Here is an 18,746-nt window from a genome sequence, read left to right on the forward strand (position 1 = left end):
ATATATACCAGACTGACCCTAGCCCTCCGGTACATAGACTATTGCAGCATAGATACTAGAGGCTGAGATGGGGGGGTTGAAGGACACTGTGGCCCCGTCCGACGATACCCCCAGACAGGGCCAACCAGGCAGGATATAACCCACCCACTTTGCCAAAGCACAGCCCCCACACCACTAGAGGGATATCAACAGACCACGAACTTACTACCCTGAGACGAGGCTGAGTATAGCCCACGAAGATCTCCTCCACCGCACGAGACTGAGGGGGCACAAAACCGGACACTCAATCATCAAATTGTATTTGTCACATGCGCCGAATACAATACCTTACCTTGAAGTGCTTACTTACGAGCCCTAACCAACAATGCAGTTCAATAAATAGAGTTAGAAAATATTTACTAAATCAACTTTTAAAAATAAATATCCAAAAGTAACACAAGAAAATGACATAACAATAACTAGGCTATATACAGTGGGGCAAAAAAGTATTTAGTCAGCCACCAATTGTGCAAGTTCTCCCACTTAAAAAGATGAGAGGCCTGTAATTTTCATCATAGGTACACTTCAACTATGACAGACAAAAGGATAAAAAAAATCCAGATAATCACATTGTAGGATTTTTAATTAATTTATTTGCAAATTATGGTGGAAAATAAGTATTTGGTCACCTACAAGCAAGCAAGATTTCTCTCACAGACCTGTAACTTCTTCTTTAAGAGGCTCATCTGTCCTCCACTTGTTACCTGTATTAATGGCACCTGTTTGAACTTGTTATCAGTATAAAAGACACCTGTCCACAACCTCAAACAGTCACACTCCAAACTCCACTATGGCCAAGACCAAAGAGCTGTCAAAGGACACCAGAAACAAAATTGTAGACCTGCACCAGGCTGGGAAGACTGAATCTGCAATAGGTAAGCAGCTTGGTTTGAAGAAATCAACTGTGGGAGCAATTATTAGGAAATGGAAGACATACAAGACTACTGATAACCTTCCTCGGTCTGGGGCTCCACGCAAGATCTCAAAATGATCACAAGAACGGTGAGCAAACATCTCAGAACCACACAGGGTGACCTAGTGAATGACCTGCAGAGAGCTGGGACCAAAGTAACAAAGCCTACCATCAGTAACACACTACACCGCCAGGGACTCAAATCCTGCAGTGCCAGACATGTCCCCCTGCTTAAGCCAGTACATGTCCAGGCCCGTCTGAAGTTTGCTAGAGAGCATTTGGATGATCCAGAAGAAGATTGGGAGAATGCCATATGGTCAGATGAAACCAAAATATAACTTTTTGGTAAAAACTCAACTCGTCGTGTTTGGAGGACAAAGAATGCAGAGTTGCATCCAAATAACACCATACCTACTGTGAAGCATGTGGGTGGAAACATCATGCTTTGGGACTGTTTTTCTGCAAAGGGACCAGGACGATTGATCCGTGTAAAGGAAAGAATGAATGGGGCCATGCATTGTGAGATTTTGAGTGAAAACCTCCTTCCATCTGCAAGGGCATTGAAGATGAAATGTGGCTGCGTCTTTCAGCATGACAATGATCCCAAACACACCGCCCGGGCAACGAAGGAGTGGCTTCGTAAGAAGCATTTCAAGGTCCTGGAGTGGCCAAGCCAGTCTCCAGATCTCAACCCCATAGAAAATCTTTGGAGGGAGTTGAAAGTCCGTGTTGCCCAGCAACAGCCCCAAAACATCACTGCTCTAGAGGAGATCTGCATGGAGGAATGGGCCAAAATACCAGCAACAGTGTGTGAAAACCTTGTGAAGACTTACAGAAAACGTTTGACCTCTGTTATATATGCTTTGTTGGCAATTACAAAGTATTGAGAAACTGACCAAATACTTATTTTCCACCATAATTTGCAAATAAATTCATAAAAAATCCTACAATGTGATTTTTCTGGATTTTTTTCTTCTCATTTTGTCTGTCATAGTTGAAGTGTACCTATGATGAAAATTACAGACCTCATCTTTTTAAGTGGGAGAACTTGCACAATTGGTGGCTGACTAAATACTTTTTTGCCCCACTGTACATGGGGTATTGGTACCGAGTCAATGTGTTGGGGTACAGGTTAGGACCTACTCAAGAGAAGACTTAAAGTCTGCGTCTCTCACATGGGTAGGCAGACCATTCCATAAAAATTGAGCTCTATAGGAGAAAACCCTACCTCCAGCTGTTGCTTAGAAATTATTGGGACAATAAGGAGGCCTGCGTCTTGTGACCGTAGCGCAGGTGTAGGTGTTAACGCAGGACCAGATCGGAGAGATGGGTAGGAGCAAGCCCATGTAATGCTTTGTAGGTTAGCAGTAAAACCTTGGAACTCAGCCCTAGCCTTAACAGAAAGCCTATCTAGAGGCTAGCACTGGAGTAATATGATCACATTCTTTTTTGTTCTTGTCAAGAATTTAGCAGCAGTGTTTAGATTTGGATAAGTCATTTTAGGCGAAAATTGGAGAAAAACGGGCTGATCCGTAAGAGGTTTTGAACCTAACTTTATTTAGTGCTTTATTTTTTTCAATTTTTTTTTCAACTTTATTAACCAGATAGGCCAGTTGAGAACTTGTTCTCATCTACCACTGCGACCTGGCCAAGATAAAGCAAAGCAGTGCGACACAGAGTTACACATGGGATAAACAAAAGTACAGTGTGTGCAAATGTAGTAAGATTAGGGAGGTAAGGCGATAAATAGGCCATAGTGGCAAAATAATTACAATTTAGCAATTAAACACAAGTGACAGATGTGCTGAAGATGAATCTGCAAGTAGAGATACTGGGGTGCAAATGAGCAAAAAATAAATAACAATATGGGTATGAGGTAGTTGGGTGGGCTATTTATTTGTAATTGTCCACTTGTTATCCACAAGTCAGAATCGTCCAGAGTAGTGATGCTGGGCGGGCGGGCGGGTAGAGCAGCAATCGTTGAAGAGCATGCATTTACTTTTACTTGCATTTAAGAGCAGTTGGAGGCCACGGAAGGAGTGTTGTATGGCATTGAAGATTGTCTGGAGGTTTGTTAACAGTGTCCAAAGAAGAGCCAGAAGTATACAGAATGGTGTCATCTGCGTAGAGGTGCATCAGAGAATCACCAGCAGCAAGAGCAACATCAGTGATATATACAGAGAAGAGAGTCGGCCCGAGAATTGAACCCTGTGGCACCCCCATAGACTGCCAGAGGTCCGGACAACAGGCCCTTCGATTTGACACACTGAACTCTGTCTGAGAAGTAGTTGGTGAACGATGAAGACGACTGCGCAGTACTGTCTTTTATCGATGGCAGTTATGATATCATTTAGGACCTTGAGCGTGGCTGAGGTGCACCCATGACCAGCTCGGAAACCAGATTGCATAGCGGAGAAGGTACGGTGGGATTCGAAATGGTCAGTGATCTGTTTTGTTAACTTGGCTTTTGAAGACTTTAGATAGGCAGGGTAGGATAGTTTGGGTCTAGAGTGTCTCCCCCTTTGAAGAGGGGGATGACCGCGGCAGCTTTCTAGTCTTTGGGGATCTCAGACGATACGAAAGAGAGGTTGAACAGGCTAGTAATAGGGGTAATTTTAGAGAGGGTCCAGATTTTTGCAGAACATCAGCTATCTGGATTTGGGTGAAGGAGAAATGGGGAGGCTTGGGAAAGTTGCTGTGAGTGTTGCAGAACTATTGACTGGGGTAGAGGTAGCCAGGTGGAAAGCATGGCCAGCCATATAAAAATGCTTATTGAAATTCTCTATTGTAGATTTATTGGTGGTGACAGTGTTTCCAAGCCTCAGTGCAGTGGGCAGCTAGGAGGAGGTGCTCTTATTTTCCATGGACTTTACAGTGGCCCAGAACTTTTTGAAGTTTGTGCTACAGGATGCAAATTTCTGTTTGAAAAAGCTAGCCTTTGCTTTCCTAACTGCCTGTGTATATTGGTTCCTAACTTCCCTGAAAAGTTGCATATTGTGGGGGCTATTCAATGCTAATGCAGAATGCTACAGGATGTTTTTGTGCTGGTCAAGGGCAGTCAGGTCTGGGGTGAACCAAGGGCTATATATTTTCTTAGTTCTACATGTTTTGAATGGGGCATGCTTATTTAAGATGGTGAGGAAAGCACTTTTAAAGAATACCCAGGCATCCTGTACTGACGGAATGTCAATATCCTTCCAGGATACCCGGGCCAGGTCGATTAGAAAGGCCTGCTCGCTGAAGTGTTTTAGGGCGCTTTTTTTATTTTCTTAAAAAAACAGAACATTTTACTCCCTTTTTCTCCCCAATTTTGTGGTATCCAATTGTTAGTAGTTACTGTCTTGTCTCATCACTACAACTCCCGTATGGGCTCAGGAGAGACGAAGGTTGAAAGTCATGCGTCCTCCGAAACACAACCCAACCAAGCCGCACTGCTTCTTAACACAGCGCGCATCCAATCCGGAAGCCAGCTGCACCAATGTGTCGGCGGAAACACCGTACACCTAGCGACCTGGTCAGCGCGCACTGCGCCCGGCCCGCCACAGGAGTCGCTAGTGCGCAATGAGACAAGGATATCCCTACCGGCCAAACCCTCCCTAACCTGGACGGCGTTAGGCCAATTGTGCGTCGCCCCATGGACCTTCTGGTCGCGGCCGGCTGCGACAGAGCCTGTGCTCGAACCCAGAGTCTCTGCTGGCACAGCTAGCACTGCGATGCAGTGCCTTAGACCACTGCGCCACCCGGGAGGCCGTTTTATGGTGCTTTTGACAGTGATGAGGGGTGGTCGTTTGCGGTACACATTCGGAGGATAGGGAGCCATTTATTATGTTCAACATAGAGCTACTTCCGGTGCTTGGCCTGCCTTTCATTAGTTTAGTTGGAATAGGGTCCGCTATGCAGCTTGAGGGTTTAGATGCTATAACAATTTTTGTGAATGTGTCCAATAGATACAGGATTAAAAACTTGAGTTTCTCCATTGATTCTAGGTCCTGAAAGTTCTGTGCAGACTCAAGACAACTGAGATTTGAGGGAATACGCAGATTGAAAAAGGAGTCTGTAATTGGCTTTCTGTTGATCAAGAAGTTCTCTTGATTCCCCCTGCATAATCTTGCAAACTGCTTTCTAACTGTCTCAAAGATGTTTCCCTATCTCCTGATCAGCATTTTCACCTGACAGAGACGGGTATCTCAGCAGAAAAATCTACCCAGTCAGAATATTTAATAATCCTGTTCTGTATGTGTGTCCTCTGCCAGCCGCTATGAGGAGGACATGTACTGGAGGAGGAGGGAGGAGGAGCAGTTGTACTGGGGGGAGCAGAGGCACATGATGGCCCCCCCTCCACTCATGAGCCGGCCCGGCATGCCAGTTCCCCCCCTACTGGTGAGAATCAATGATTCAATCAATCATTTACATGAACTTGATCAATAGAGAAAAAAACTGGTGTTTTAGCTTTTCTGTTTGTTTCCAGAAGTGGCTAGTTTTAAGAGGGCACCTGGTTTCATTGAGCTCTTCTCTTTTCCCCTTAGCAGCCTGTGCGTCGGCCGGACTCCCCAGACGACCGCCACATCATGGCCAAACACTCCACCATCTACCCTGTGGAGGAGGAGCTGCAGGCAGTGCAGAGGATCGTCTCCCACACTGAGAGAGCTCTCAAACTGGTGTCTGTCTCCCTGCTGGAGAAAGAGCCTCTGTCGGCTGCTCCGTCGGCTGCTCCGTCGGCTGCTCCGTCAGCTGCTACAGAGGCTGATGCTGGAGAGAAAGGGTAAGAGCTGTATGGGTCTGTACTAGTGCACTACATCATTCACACAATGTTCTATACAACACATTTATACTTGAAAGTTCTGTAACGCTGATCCCTCGTGGTGTGGGCCATGGGCATGTAGCCTGATCTGTAGCTTTTTCTTTACTCATTCCTGCTGGTCCTCTGATCCCTGGTGTATAGACCGGACAACCAGGCGGCCCGTATGCTGAAGGGGGTGATGAGGGTGGGCATCCTGGCCAAGGGCCTGCTGCTCCATGGGGATAGGAACGTGGAGCTCATTCTGCTGGCTGCCAAGAAGCCCACCCTCTCTCTGCTGAAGGACATTGCTGAGCAGCTGCCCAAAGAAATGGCGGTAAGACCACAGACAGCTTTCCTTTAGTGGAATCACTGGCTTTTGGGATCCACTGTCTATGTGTTGGAGGTGGGATTTTCTACATACCGTTGGATTACACACCAGAAATATTAATCACATCAATCATTATAAGCAGCCCCCCCATCATATTTGTTAGGCAAAGTGTCACAACAGAGGAAATCTGATCATTTTAAATACGAACCACAACGCTTGACTTCATGTCGTGAGGTTGTCATCAGGGCTAAAGTGAAAGAAATCGGCACCAACACTGAAGGAGGAACTAATTGGAAGATCACACTGTATCATTAATTATTAAAGGAGAGTGGATACAGATGGACATCAAGGCTATTCAAAACGAAACAGTTAAGGAGAGGACCTATACCAAACAGATTTGGCTTAAAGTAATTGTTTTCATTCAAATACTTTGGCTGCGCTTGATTGAGCTATGAGCTTGTCTGGCACAATGGAAACAATGAAATGGTAAAACAAATCAAATACAAGTGCAAATTCTGCACATCTGGCACTCCAAGCAGGTTTAATTAAATGTTCAAAGCATTTGAAAGAAAACAAATACTTGTTGAGCCCAGGTGTAGATTAAACCTGTGGTGTGTGTTGCATTTCCTTCCTCCCTCCTGAAGTTCTGCTACAATAAGTGTTTCATTAGTAGTGCATTTGACTGATCTTTAGTGCCACTGCCTGGTTATGACACCTGAACCCTACAGAGAGAGTGGGGCTATAGTTAAAATTTACTCCCCTAAGGTTACATAAAGCCATTGATTAAAAACAACATTTGTGCCCATGTATTGACAACCACTGTCTAAAAAAAATATATCTATAATTCTGCATTTGTCCACTAGCACAAGGTTATCTAAATTGGCCTTTTTAAAAGCTAAATGCAGCTATTAAGAAATTATTTGAATATCTGGGGCCAAATACATTAATCCAGTGCCCTATCAAACTAATCTCCCCTGCCCCCCAGTCCATAAAGATAACCCCCTCCTCTGTAGTGAGTAATCCAGTGTCCTTTTAACCGGCAGCCATTTTCTGAAGATCAGTATGAGGTGAAGGCTCACCCTGAGGAAGCCAACATCGTGATTTTTTCGAGCAAGGAGCCAAAAATGCAGGTCACCATCTCTCTAACCTCGCCACTGATGAGGGAGGACCCTGCCCCTGACAAGGAGGAAAAGGCAGGAGACAAAGCGGCTGAGAAAGGTTAGAGAAGCCAAGCTTTCAGTCCAATAAATGCACTGTGTGTCCCCCAAACCTCAAGCTGAACAAAAATAACTAAAATGGGACTTTTAACCAAGCACATAATGACTATTTCATCCAAATGTGGTAGATATCATAGAATAATACTTTTGTTTCTCCCATCCCGGACACCGATGATATGAAGTGAATTGACTCACCATTTTGTTTCTGTCTCTTGTTTTAATTTATCCATAATTTGTAGTACCAGTAGTCGAGTTGTTTTTCACTTTGTCTGATATGGAAATCTAAAGCCGTGCTCTCCGACCTTTCTATGCCATTAAGGTTTTTGTGTATGTTTCTCTAAACATGCCCAGATATGCCCCATGAAACCATGACAACAATGGAAGTACTGAGCTATGTGAAGATGATACCCAGGGTTAAGGGTGCATTTAACACTTTTCTGAAATTAAATAATGACTTTATTTTGTTACCATTGATCGCCATGTCTATTTCTGTCATGTAATTGGTTAATAGTTGCTAAGGGATTTCACAAGGTCCCATGACCTTCCCACACTTCCATCTCTCATGCCTGCTAACTGAAACGGCATTATCAAAGTATTGGTTGACACGGTGTTGGAGTGTAATTCTATCCCCACACAATGGTCTCTATTAAAGTTGGGACTAGATTTATGAATTGATTAGGCTGCGATGCAGTGCAGCACACTGTTAGAACCATTGTGAGATGTAAAACACTCCCTCACCTATTTGAGCTGATTTCACCTTTTTCTATTACTGTATACACTACTTGGAAAACAAATTATATTTCCCATTGCTTAAGTTGTGTTTGGGTTTGTTGATCAGTGTGTCTGCCTGTATCAGCAGACCTAGACAACCATACAGTATGTACATGTATATCCCCCTGTACCAGAGGATCTAACGCAGGGGTGGGCAATGTTTTTTGCTGAAGGGCCACATTGGGATTACCAAATTTTGTGGAGGGACACGCAGATTCTTTTACGGACCGAATTGTTTGTCAAAAGCAATTTACGGGCCTGAAAAATGGCAGTTATTTGAAATATATACACTACCGTTCAAACGTTTGGGTCACTTAGAAATGTCCTTGTATTTGAAAGAAACACTTTTTTTGATGTCCATTTAAAATAACAGCAAATTGATCAGAAATACAGTGTAGACATTGTTAATGTTGTAAATTGTAGCTGAAAATGGCTGATTTTTAAAAATGGAATATCTGTACGCCTATGTAGAGGTCCATTATCAGCAACCATCACTACTGTGTTCCAATGGCACGTTGTATCAGCTAATCGAAGTTTATCGTTTTAAAAGGCTGATTGATCATTAGAAAACCCTTTTGCAATTATGTTAGCACAGCTGAAAACTATTGTTCTGATTTAAAGAAGCAATAAAACTGGACTTCTATAGACTAGTTGAGTATCTGGCGCATCAGCATTTGTGGGTTCGATTACAGGCTCAATGGCCAGAAACAAAGCACTTTCTTCTGAAACTCGTCAGTATATTCTTGTTCTGAGAAATGAAGGCTATTCCATGCGAGTAATTGCCAAGAAACTGAAGATCTGGTACAACGCTGTGTACTACTCCCTTCACAGAACAGCGCAAACTGTCTCTAACCAGAATAGTAAGAGTAGGAGGCCCCGGTGCACAACTGAGCAAGAGGACAAGTATATTAGACTATCTAGTTTGAGAAACAGACGCCTCACAAGTCCTCAACTAGCAGCTTCATTAAATAGTACCCGCAAAACACCAGTCTCAACAGTGAAGAGGTGACTCTGGGATGTTGGCCTTCTATGCAGAGATGCAAAGAAAAAGCCATATCTCAGACTGACCAATGAAAAGAACACTGGACAGAGAAACTCTGCCTAGAAGGTCAGCATCCCGGAGTCGCCTCTTCACTGTTGACGTTGAGACTGGTGTTTTGCGGGTACTTTTTAATTAAGTTTTATGGTTATTTCTGATCAATTTGATGTTATTTTAATGGTCAAAAAATGTGATTTTCTTTCAAAAACAAGGACATTTCTAAGTGACACAACTTTTGAACGGTAGTGTATGTCCGTTTATAATTTCTACTTACTTTCTATCTGGTTTTAGATGCTCGAGTGGCCTGAAGTGTTTTTTTTTTTTTTAACCCCACACACACACACACACACACACACACACACACACACATTTTTTACTCAAACCTCTATCGGGCAGGATTGAATAGTCTCGTTGGCCAGTTCCGGCCCACGGGCTGTAGTTTGTCCACCCCTGCGGTAATGTCTACCACTTTTGCCACAACAGTCTCTAGGAACATGGAAGTATGGAAAGCCCCATGGTACTGCTTACTGTAGCTTATCTTGTGAAATTACTGAGAAGTTACCATTTGGCATTCCATATGTCTACTCAGTTCAATATGTCTGTCTATTGATAAATAGTATGACATGGCAATGAATGCATTAAGAACATCAAGTCCCAAAACAGAATTCCTTGAGTTCCCAACTTGAATGCATTGTAGGCACATTACATTGTCTTACCATGGAAAAGATTTGTGGGAAGACAGTCTGACATAATCATTGTGTTGAATTATCCTGTTTGTCATCTTTTGTTAATCAACACATCCAATGCAATCACTTAAATATTTAAATATCTCTCTGTTGTTAATACTGGGCCATAACCTATAAATCTATGTGAAACAGAACTGTAGGTGGCACTGCTGGACAGTCATATGAGTGATCAATCAGTAATCAATGAGCCAGTGTGTCCTTTCTCTCCTACTCTAGGGGTGCCTGAGAAAGACCCTGCTGATGTTCTGAACCAGAACAAGTGCCTGGAATACCTAGCTGCTCTGAGACACGCCAAGTGGTTCCAGGTAAAGACAATATGTACAATGGATCACTTCAAACTAGCTGGAGTCCCGGATCGTGACGATGACAGCAATGGAGTTGGCCAAACGGCACAAACAGATCTGGGACTCAGGCTAACTACAAAGTACTCCAGGCTAGCCTTTGTGTAACACTGTACTGTAACAGGTGTGTGTGTGTGGCATCTACAGGCTCGTGCCAATGGTCTTCAGTCCTGTGTGATCATCATTAGAGTGTTACGGGATCTTTGCCAGCGAGTGCCAACCTGGGGCAAGATGTCATCCTGGGTGAGGATGTTCTGTCTCAGTGTTGAGCTTTTCTAAGGAAGCTAGTTGATGATAATTGATGTTTTCGATTGTGTGAATTGTGTTTTACGTGGTGTGTGTGTGTGTGTCCTTTCCCTGTGTTCAGGCTATGGAGCTGCTGGTAGAGAAGGCCATCAGCAGTGCCACAGGGCCCCTCAGCCCAGGGGAAGCCATGCGTAGGGTCCTGGAATGTATCGCTACTGGCATCCTACTGCCAGGTGAAGGAGTTTTAGTATTCATTAGGCAGGGGGGGGATCACCCCACATCTATTAGTTAGGCCAGGGGGAGGATCACCACACATCTATTAGTTAGGCCAGGGGGAGGATCACCACACATCTATTAGTTAGGCCGGGGGGGGTCACCCCACATCTATTAGTTAGGCCAGGGGGGAGGGATCACCCCACATCTATTAGTTAGGCCAGGGGGGGTTCACCCCACATCTATTAGTTAGGCCAGGTTCATCCCACATCTATTAGTTAGGTCAGGGTGGGGAATCACCCCCACATCACATTGATCCCGTGTGGCTCAGTTGGTAGAGCATGGCGCTTGCAATGGCAGGGTTGCGGGTTTGATACATACCCCTAGGGGACCAGTACGAACATGTATGCACTACTGGAAGTCGCTCCGGATAAGAGCGTCTGCTAAATTACAAATGTAAAAAATAGCTCTGTTTTGACCTACCTGGAGCACCTTTGTTCTCTAGTGCTTTCCACTGGTCATTCAGGGTCCATGGGGAAACTTGCAGTTTGCACTGTACAATGTGCTTTGTCAGTGGTAAACATAGCTCTGAACATGTTAGGCCAGGGGGGGTTCACCCCACGTCTATTAGTTAGGCCAGGGGGGGTTCACCCCACATCTATTAGTTAGGCCAGGGAGGTTCACCCCCACATCTATTAGTTAGGCAGGGTGGGATCACCCCCACATCTATTTGTTGGGCAGGGTTGGATCACCCCCACATCTATTAGTTAGGCCAGGGGGGGGGGGGGATCACCCCAACATCTATTAGTTAGGCCAGGGGGGGGATCACCCCCACATCTATTAGTTAGGCCAGGGGGGGTTTACCCCACATCTATTAGTTAGGCCAGGGGGGGTTCACCCCACATCTATTAGTTAGGCCAGGGGGATCACCCCACATCTATATGTTAGGCCAGGGAGGGTTTACCCCACATCTATTAGTTAGGCCAGGGGGGGTTCACCCCACATCTATTAGTTAGGCCAGGGGGGTTCACCCCGCACCTATTAGTTAGGCCAGGGGGGGGGATCACCCCCACATCTATTAGTTAGGCCAGGGGGGATCACCCCACATCTATATGTTAGGCCAGGGGGGTTTACCCCACATCTATTAGTTAGGGCAGGGTGGGATCACCCCACATCTATTAGTTAGGCAGGGTGGGATCACCCCACATCTATTAGTTAGACCAGGGGGATTCACCCCACATATATTAGTTAGGCCAGGGGGGGTTTACCCCACTTCTATTAGTTAGGCAGGGTTGGATCACCCCCACATCCATTAGTTAGGCCAGGGGGGTTCACCCCCACATCTATTAGTTAGGCAGGGTGGGATCACCCCCACATCTATTTGTTGGGCAGGGTTGGATCACCCCCACATCTATTTGTTGGGCAGGGTTGGATCACCCCCACATCTATTAGTTAGGCAGGGTGGGATCACCCCCACATCTATTTGTTGGGCAGGGTTGGATCACCCCCACATCTATTTGTTAGGCCAGGGGGGTTCACCCGACATCTATTAGTTTGGCCAAGGGGGGAGATCACCCCACATCTATTAGTTAGGCCAGGGGTGGTTCACCCCACATCTATTAGTTAGGCCAGGGGGGGTTCACCCCGCATCTATTAGTTAGGCCAAGGGGGGATCACCCCCACATCTATTAGTTAGGCCAGGGGGATCACCCCACATCTATATGTTAGGCCAGGGGGGGTTCACCCCACATCTATTAGTTAGGCCAGGGGGGTTCACCCCCACATCTATTAGTTAGGCCAGGGGGGATCACCCCACATCTATTAGTTAGGCAGGGTGGGATCACCACACATCTATTAGTTAGGCCAGGGGGGGTTCACCCCACATCTATTAGTTAGGCCAGGGGGGGTTCACCCCGCACCTATTAGTTAGGCCAGGGGGGGATCACCCCCACATCTATTAGTTAGGCCAGGGGGGGGGGGGATCACCCCCACATCTATATGTTAGGCCAGGGGGGTTTACCCCACATCTATTAGTTAGGGCAGGGTGGGATCACCCCACATCTATTAGTTAGGCAGGGTGGGATCACCCCACATCTATTAGTTAGACCAGGGGGATTCACCCCACATATATTAGTTAGGCCAGGGGGGGTTTACCCCACATCTATTAGTTAGGCAGGGTGGGAACACCCCCACATCTATTAGTTAGGCCAGGTTCACCCCACATCTATTAGTTAGGCCAGGGGGATCACCCCACATCTATTAGTTAGGCCAGGGGGGATCACCACACATCTATTAGTTAGGCCAGGTTCACCCCACATCTATTTGTTAGGCCAGGGGGGGGGGGATCACGCCCACATCACATTGATACCGTGTGGCTCAGTTGGTAGAGCATGGCTTGCAATGGCAGGGTTGCGGGTTTGATACATACCCCTAGGGGACCAGTACGAAAATGTATGCACTACTGGAAGTCGCTCCGGATAAGAGCATCTGTTAAATTACAAATGTAAAAAATAGCTCTGTTTTGACCCACCTGGAGCACCTTTGTTCTCTAGTGCTTTCCACTGGTCATTCAGGGTCCATGGGGAAACTTGCAGTTTGCTCTGTACAATGTGCTTTGTCAGTGGTAAACATAGCTCTGAAAATGAACTAAGTTGTACAAAGAGGTGGTATGTAAACAGTGAGTGGAACAATCTAAATAATGTGGCAGTAGGATGTGTGTGTGATAGATATATATATATATATATATATATATATCTCTCTCACACACACACACACACACACACACACACACACACACAGAGAGTACCAGTCAAAAGTTTGGACACCTACTCATTCCAGAGTTTTTCTTTATATTTACTATTTTCTACATTGTAGAATAATAGTGAAGACATCAAAACTATGAAATAACACATATGGAATCATGTAGTAACCAAAGTGTTAAACAAATCAGTGTGTGTGTACTGATTTTGTGTTCCTCTTTCTTAGACGGTCCTGGGCTGCTGGACCCCTGTGAGAAACACCAAACCGATGCTCTGTGGAGCATGACCAAACAAGCCAGGGAAGACATTACTGCCAGCGCACAGGTATGCTCACTACCACACTCTCACCATGTGATTGGTATAATCAACTTTAACATTTGGTGGTCTACCATCTTAGACTGGGAAACTGTGCTGCGTACAGAAGACATTGAATATGAATTTCTGTAAAGAAATCATGGATAAGGTGTGTGTGTGTGTGTGTGTGTGTGTGTGTGTGTGTGTGTGTGTGTGTGTGTGTGTGTGTGTGTGTGTGTGTGTGTGTGTACACACAACCTTTAAACCCCCTGTGTTTCTTTGCGACTCCTCTTTCAATCTCACTGAGATCGCTTCTAATATTGAGTTGCAACCTCTTGAGCTTTTGCCCTCAGAACAGCCTCAATTCGTCAAAGCATGGACTCTACAAGGTGTCAAATGTTCCACAGGGATTCTGGTCCATGTTAACTCCAATGCTTCCCACAGTTGTGTCAAGTTGGCTAGATGTCCTTTGGGTGGTGGACCATTCTTGATACACATGGGAAACTGTTGAGCATGAAAAAACCAACAGCGTTGCAGTTCTTGATACAAACCGGTGCGCCTGGCTGGCACCTACTAACATACTCTGTTCAAAGGCACTTTCATTACTCTTGTCTATTCACCCTCTGAATGGCACACACAATTATTGTCTCAATTGTCTCCAGGCTTAAAAATCTTTCTTTAACCTGTCTACTCCCCTTAATCTACACTGATTTAACAAGTGACATCAATCAAGGGATCATAGCGTTGACCTGGATTCACTTGGTCAGTCTGTCATGGAAAGAGCAGGTGTTAAAGTTTTGTACACTCAAATCCCTCTAACTTAAACCCCTAGTCATTATGCTAGCTCTAATTACACTCCATTCGTCTTTGATTTTTACCCATTGATATGTGTGACAATGGAATGTGTTTGAAGTCCACTGATCCTCTCGTCTCTGATTCCAGCATGCTCTGCGACTGCTGGCGTTCCGTCAGATCCACAAGGTTCTGGGGATGGACTCCCTGCCGGCGTCCAAGGCCAGCGCTCGGAACCGTAAGCGCAGAAGGGACGGGAGCGAGACTGGGGAGGGGGAGGTCAAGAAAGACAAGAAAGAGGATACAGAAGAGGTGGATGCTTGATCTCTGACAGAGCAGTGTTAGCTTGGATGGCAGTCTGGTTTTGCTTCTAATGTTGGCATGATAATGATAGAGTAAAACAAACATATCAGCACCCAGGCTATAGCAGGTTAGTCGTCTATACTGGCAGAATGTCACATCGTTTACATTTATTTTTAATTTTCAGAATCTATATGAATATAACTGACTTAGTTGTAACATGTATGTCTCCACTAGAGGGAATGGGATAGGAAAGGTAAAGATGATTTACTCTTAAAATTGTGCTGAAAATTGGCTTTAACGTCAGACTGACTTACTGAGGTTTCTAGGAGCTAATGACTGATAGTCTGGTCCCAGATCTGTATGTGCTTCATGACAACAATCATCAGAGGAGTTTGCTAAAGCACATACTGATCTGGAACCAGGCTAAATGATTGCATCATTCCATTTCCAGAATATTTGCCCATTCAACTTCTGAAGCCCTCCCATTTACAGTACTTGTACCAACCACTGTTCCTTACATTGTTTTGTATGTACTGTAAGGACTTTTTCCCCCTGCTTTTCTTATTGAAGAAAATATGTAATCATTTACTGTACAGGCCAGTTATATACTGAAGACTGCAGGAGTTACTAATTTAGGTACATATATTGGGTTTATTTTCATCCTGCCCACAGCTGGCAGCACCCAAATAATCATCACTTCAGAGCGCAGCTGCACAGGACCAGATCGTAATGCCCATGGTCAATTTGGTTTGACATTTGATATCGCTATGGGGTTAGTTAGGGACCTTCAGTAAATTACACAATGTACATGGGACAACATTTAAAAATATCAATAGCTCCAAATTTCAATGACTTGACATCAAACCAACTATACATTTTAGAAATGAATATACAAATATTGAAATAATTTAAAGAGAACAGGTGTGCAACATGAAGTTATTGTCTCATTTACATTGTGTAATTTATTGACAGTCCCTAACTAGCTCCACAGACAGGCAATCTAAAGTCAACCCAATTTTGCCACAGTTGCACACCGGGCGGCTGAAGCGACTTGGTGAAAGATGTTGGCTAACTTACTAGCAAGACTACTTCGAGACATGGTTAGACTGGTTCAAGTTATCTTGAAGGGTGAGTGAATGTAACTGTACTGTTTTGGCATATTAAAAGTACAAATACTTCCCATGTTCAAACACAAGACGAGTAACCCACATCAAAGCACGCCTCCGAAACCGTTCTGTCGCATTTCCTAATGAGACTTGAAACCAAGTTCAGCCCCCCTTTAAAGACCGACATTAGTACATTAAAGTAAGTTTTAAAAATGTACAGTTCATTGTGCCAAAATTGCAGGCAATGACAAATAAAATGCTAAAGCTGTAAAGAAACACTCTGAAAACAGCGCTTTGAAAAGCACTCTCTCTGTGTAGTTTAAAGATGTCTATAAATTTGTCAGACACCTGAAAAAAAAAAAATCTGCATTTTTGAAGATGTGATTGATTGCACCACAAAACGCTTTTAAGGAAATCACAGGGTTATAGAATATGTTTTGTTTAAGAGGAGTTGACAGATAGCTCCTATGTTGCACAGTCTGTCTAGCATGCTATGAGAATAAAGTTCTTATGAAATGAGTTATTATATGCAGCCATATTCTTTGCATAAAAATCTGTCTTTTGTGGAGTGTGTTTGGAGATTTCATATAATTAATTGATTGGATTTACATAGTGCTTTTACATAAAGCTGAAGTTGGAAGTTTACATACACCTTAGCAAAATTCATTTAAACTCAGTTTTTCACAATTCCTGACATTTAATCCTAGTAATAATTCCCTGTTAGGATCACCACCTTATTTTAAGAATATGAAATGTCAGAATAATAGTAGAGAAAGTGATTTATTTCAGCTTTTATTTATTTCGTCACATTCCCAGTGGGTCAGAAGTTTACATACACTCAATTAGTATTTGGTAGCATTGCCTTTAAATTGTTTTTAACTTTGGTCATATGTTTCAGGTAGCCTTCCACAAGCTTCCCACAATAAGTTGGGTGAATTTTGGCCCATTCCTCCTGACAGAACTGGTGTAACTGAGTCAGGTTTGTAGGCCTCCTTGCTCGCACACGCTTTTTCAGTTCTGCCCACACATTTTCTATGTGATTGAGGTCAGGGCTTCGTGATGGCCACTCCAATACCTTGACTTTGTTGTCCTTTAAGCCATTTTGCCAAAACTTTGGAAGTATGCTTGGGGTCATTGTCCGTTTGGAAGACCCATTTGCGAACAAGTTATAACTTCCTGACTGATGTTGCTTCAATATATTCACATAATTTTCCTCCTCATGATGCCATCTATTTTGTGAAGTGCACCAATCCCTCTTGTAGCAAAGCACCCTCACAACGTGATGCTGCCACCCCCGTGCTTCACGGTTGGAATGGTGTTCTTCGGCTTGCAAGCGTACCCCTTTTCCTCCAAACATAACGATCATTATGGCCAAACAATTATATTTTTGTTTCATCAGACCAGAGGACCTTTCTCCAAAAAGTACGATCTTGGTCCCTATGTGCAGTTGCAAACCGTAGTCTGGCTTTTTTTATTGCGGTTTTGGAGCAGTGGCTTCTTCCTTGCTGAGTGTCCTTTCAGGTTATGTCTATAGGACTCGTTTTACTGTGGATATAGATACTTTTTTACCTGTTTCCTCCAGCATCTTTAAAAGGTCCTTTGCTGCTGTTCTCGGATTGATTTGAACTTTTCGCACCAAAGTACGTTCATCTCTAGGAGACCGAATGCGTCTCCTTCCTGAGTCGTGTGACGGCTGCGTGGTCCCATGGTATTTATACTTGGGTACTATTGTTTGTACAGATGAACATGGTACCTTCAGGCATTTTGGAAATTGCTCCCAAGGATGAACCAGACTTGTGGAGGTCTACAATTTTTTATCTGAGGTCTTGGCTGATTTCTTTTGATTTTCCCATGTCGTCAAGCAAAGAGGCACTGAGTTTGAAGGTAGGCCTTGAAATACATCCACAGGTACACCTCCAATTGACTCAAATTATGTAAATTAGCCTATCAGAAGCTTCTAAAGCCATGACATTTTATGGAATTTTCTGAGCTGTTTAAAGGCACAGACAACTTAGTGTATGCAAACTTCTGACCCACTGGAATACTGATACAGTGAAATAATCTGTCTGTAAACAATTGTTGTAAAAATTACTTGTCATGCACAAAGTAGATGTCCTAACCGACTTGCTAAAACTATAGTTTGGTCACATGAAATTTGTGGAGTGATTGAAAAACTAGTTTTTTAATGACTCCAACCTAAGTGTATGTTAACTTCTGACTTCAACTGTAGTTAGGGGGAAGCTCACCTTATCCACAACCAATGTGTGACACCCACTGGGGGATGCACAGTAACCGATTTGGGCCAGAATGCTCACCACACATCAGGTGGAGAGGCGAGGAGGAGTGATATGGGCTGACAGTTCTAAAAGGGGAACATTGTAATAAATCAATACTGTATCATGCAATATTTTGAACATCTTATCATTGTGATGAATGAGGAAAAATGCAGATATCTTTGAATTAAGGTTTTTGTAAAAAAAGAAAAAAAAACGCTTTTGATGTCTTTATTTTCAAAGAGCATCTTCACAATAGCCATTTTAATTAACTGTTTTGTCTTTGGATCATGTTGCAATCAACTTCTTGTTAAAAGGTGAGTTCATGTTGCTGTAATATTATTTGAACGTCTTTGTAGTGCTGCCTAAAACCAAGGATGAATATTAAAGACATAACTCATGTATACTTTTCTCATTGTGTGAATGAATAATATATTATTTTTGACGGAACTGGCGCCCCACGAACCTTTTAAAATGTGTTGCCAGTCATGTCACTGAAAAAATTGTCAGCGCTTCCACATATCTTAGAACACCCCTCTGGCTTATTGAATATTCATGATCGGAAAGGGGGCGATGAGATGGGCTA

The 18,746-nt window shown here is 43.8% G+C and overlaps 1 protein-coding gene across 6 annotated transcripts in view; it reads left to right on the forward strand.

The window, feature by feature from the left end:
• LOC139374227 (zinc finger RNA-binding protein-like) overlaps positions 1–18,564 on the forward strand; it is a 36,163-nt gene extending 17,599 nt beyond the window's left edge. For 2 of the 6 annotated variants that reach the window (XM_071115289.1, XM_071115501.1), the window contains exons 11-19: positions 5,206–5,332; positions 5,479–5,714; positions 5,895–6,066; positions 7,104–7,278; positions 10,050–10,138; positions 10,322–10,417; positions 10,542–10,653; positions 13,619–13,716; positions 14,629–18,564. In XM_071115289.1, the coding sequence (XP_070971390.1) occupies positions 5,206–5,332; positions 5,479–5,714; positions 5,895–6,066; positions 7,104–7,278; positions 10,050–10,138; positions 10,322–10,417; positions 10,542–10,653; positions 13,619–13,716; positions 14,629–14,802 (1,279 nt within the window). In that variant the 3' untranslated portion in view covers positions 14,803–18,564. The remainder of the gene's footprint in view (positions 1–5,205; positions 5,333–5,478; positions 5,715–5,894; positions 6,067–7,103; positions 7,279–10,049; positions 10,139–10,321; positions 10,418–10,541; positions 10,654–13,618; positions 13,717–14,628) is intronic. The other 4 variants (XR_011627662.1, XM_071115468.1, XM_071115540.1 and 1 more) reach the window with 4 other exon arrangements.
• The last annotated feature ends 182 nt before the right edge of the window (positions 18,565–18,746 follow it).

This window comes from Oncorhynchus clarkii, chromosome 1 (genome assembly GCF_045791955.1).
Source record: "Oncorhynchus clarkii lewisi isolate Uvic-CL-2024 chromosome 1, UVic_Ocla_1.0, whole genome shotgun sequence".
In the NCBI taxonomy this organism is placed as follows: domain Eukaryota; kingdom Metazoa; phylum Chordata; class Actinopteri; order Salmoniformes; family Salmonidae; genus Oncorhynchus; species Oncorhynchus clarkii.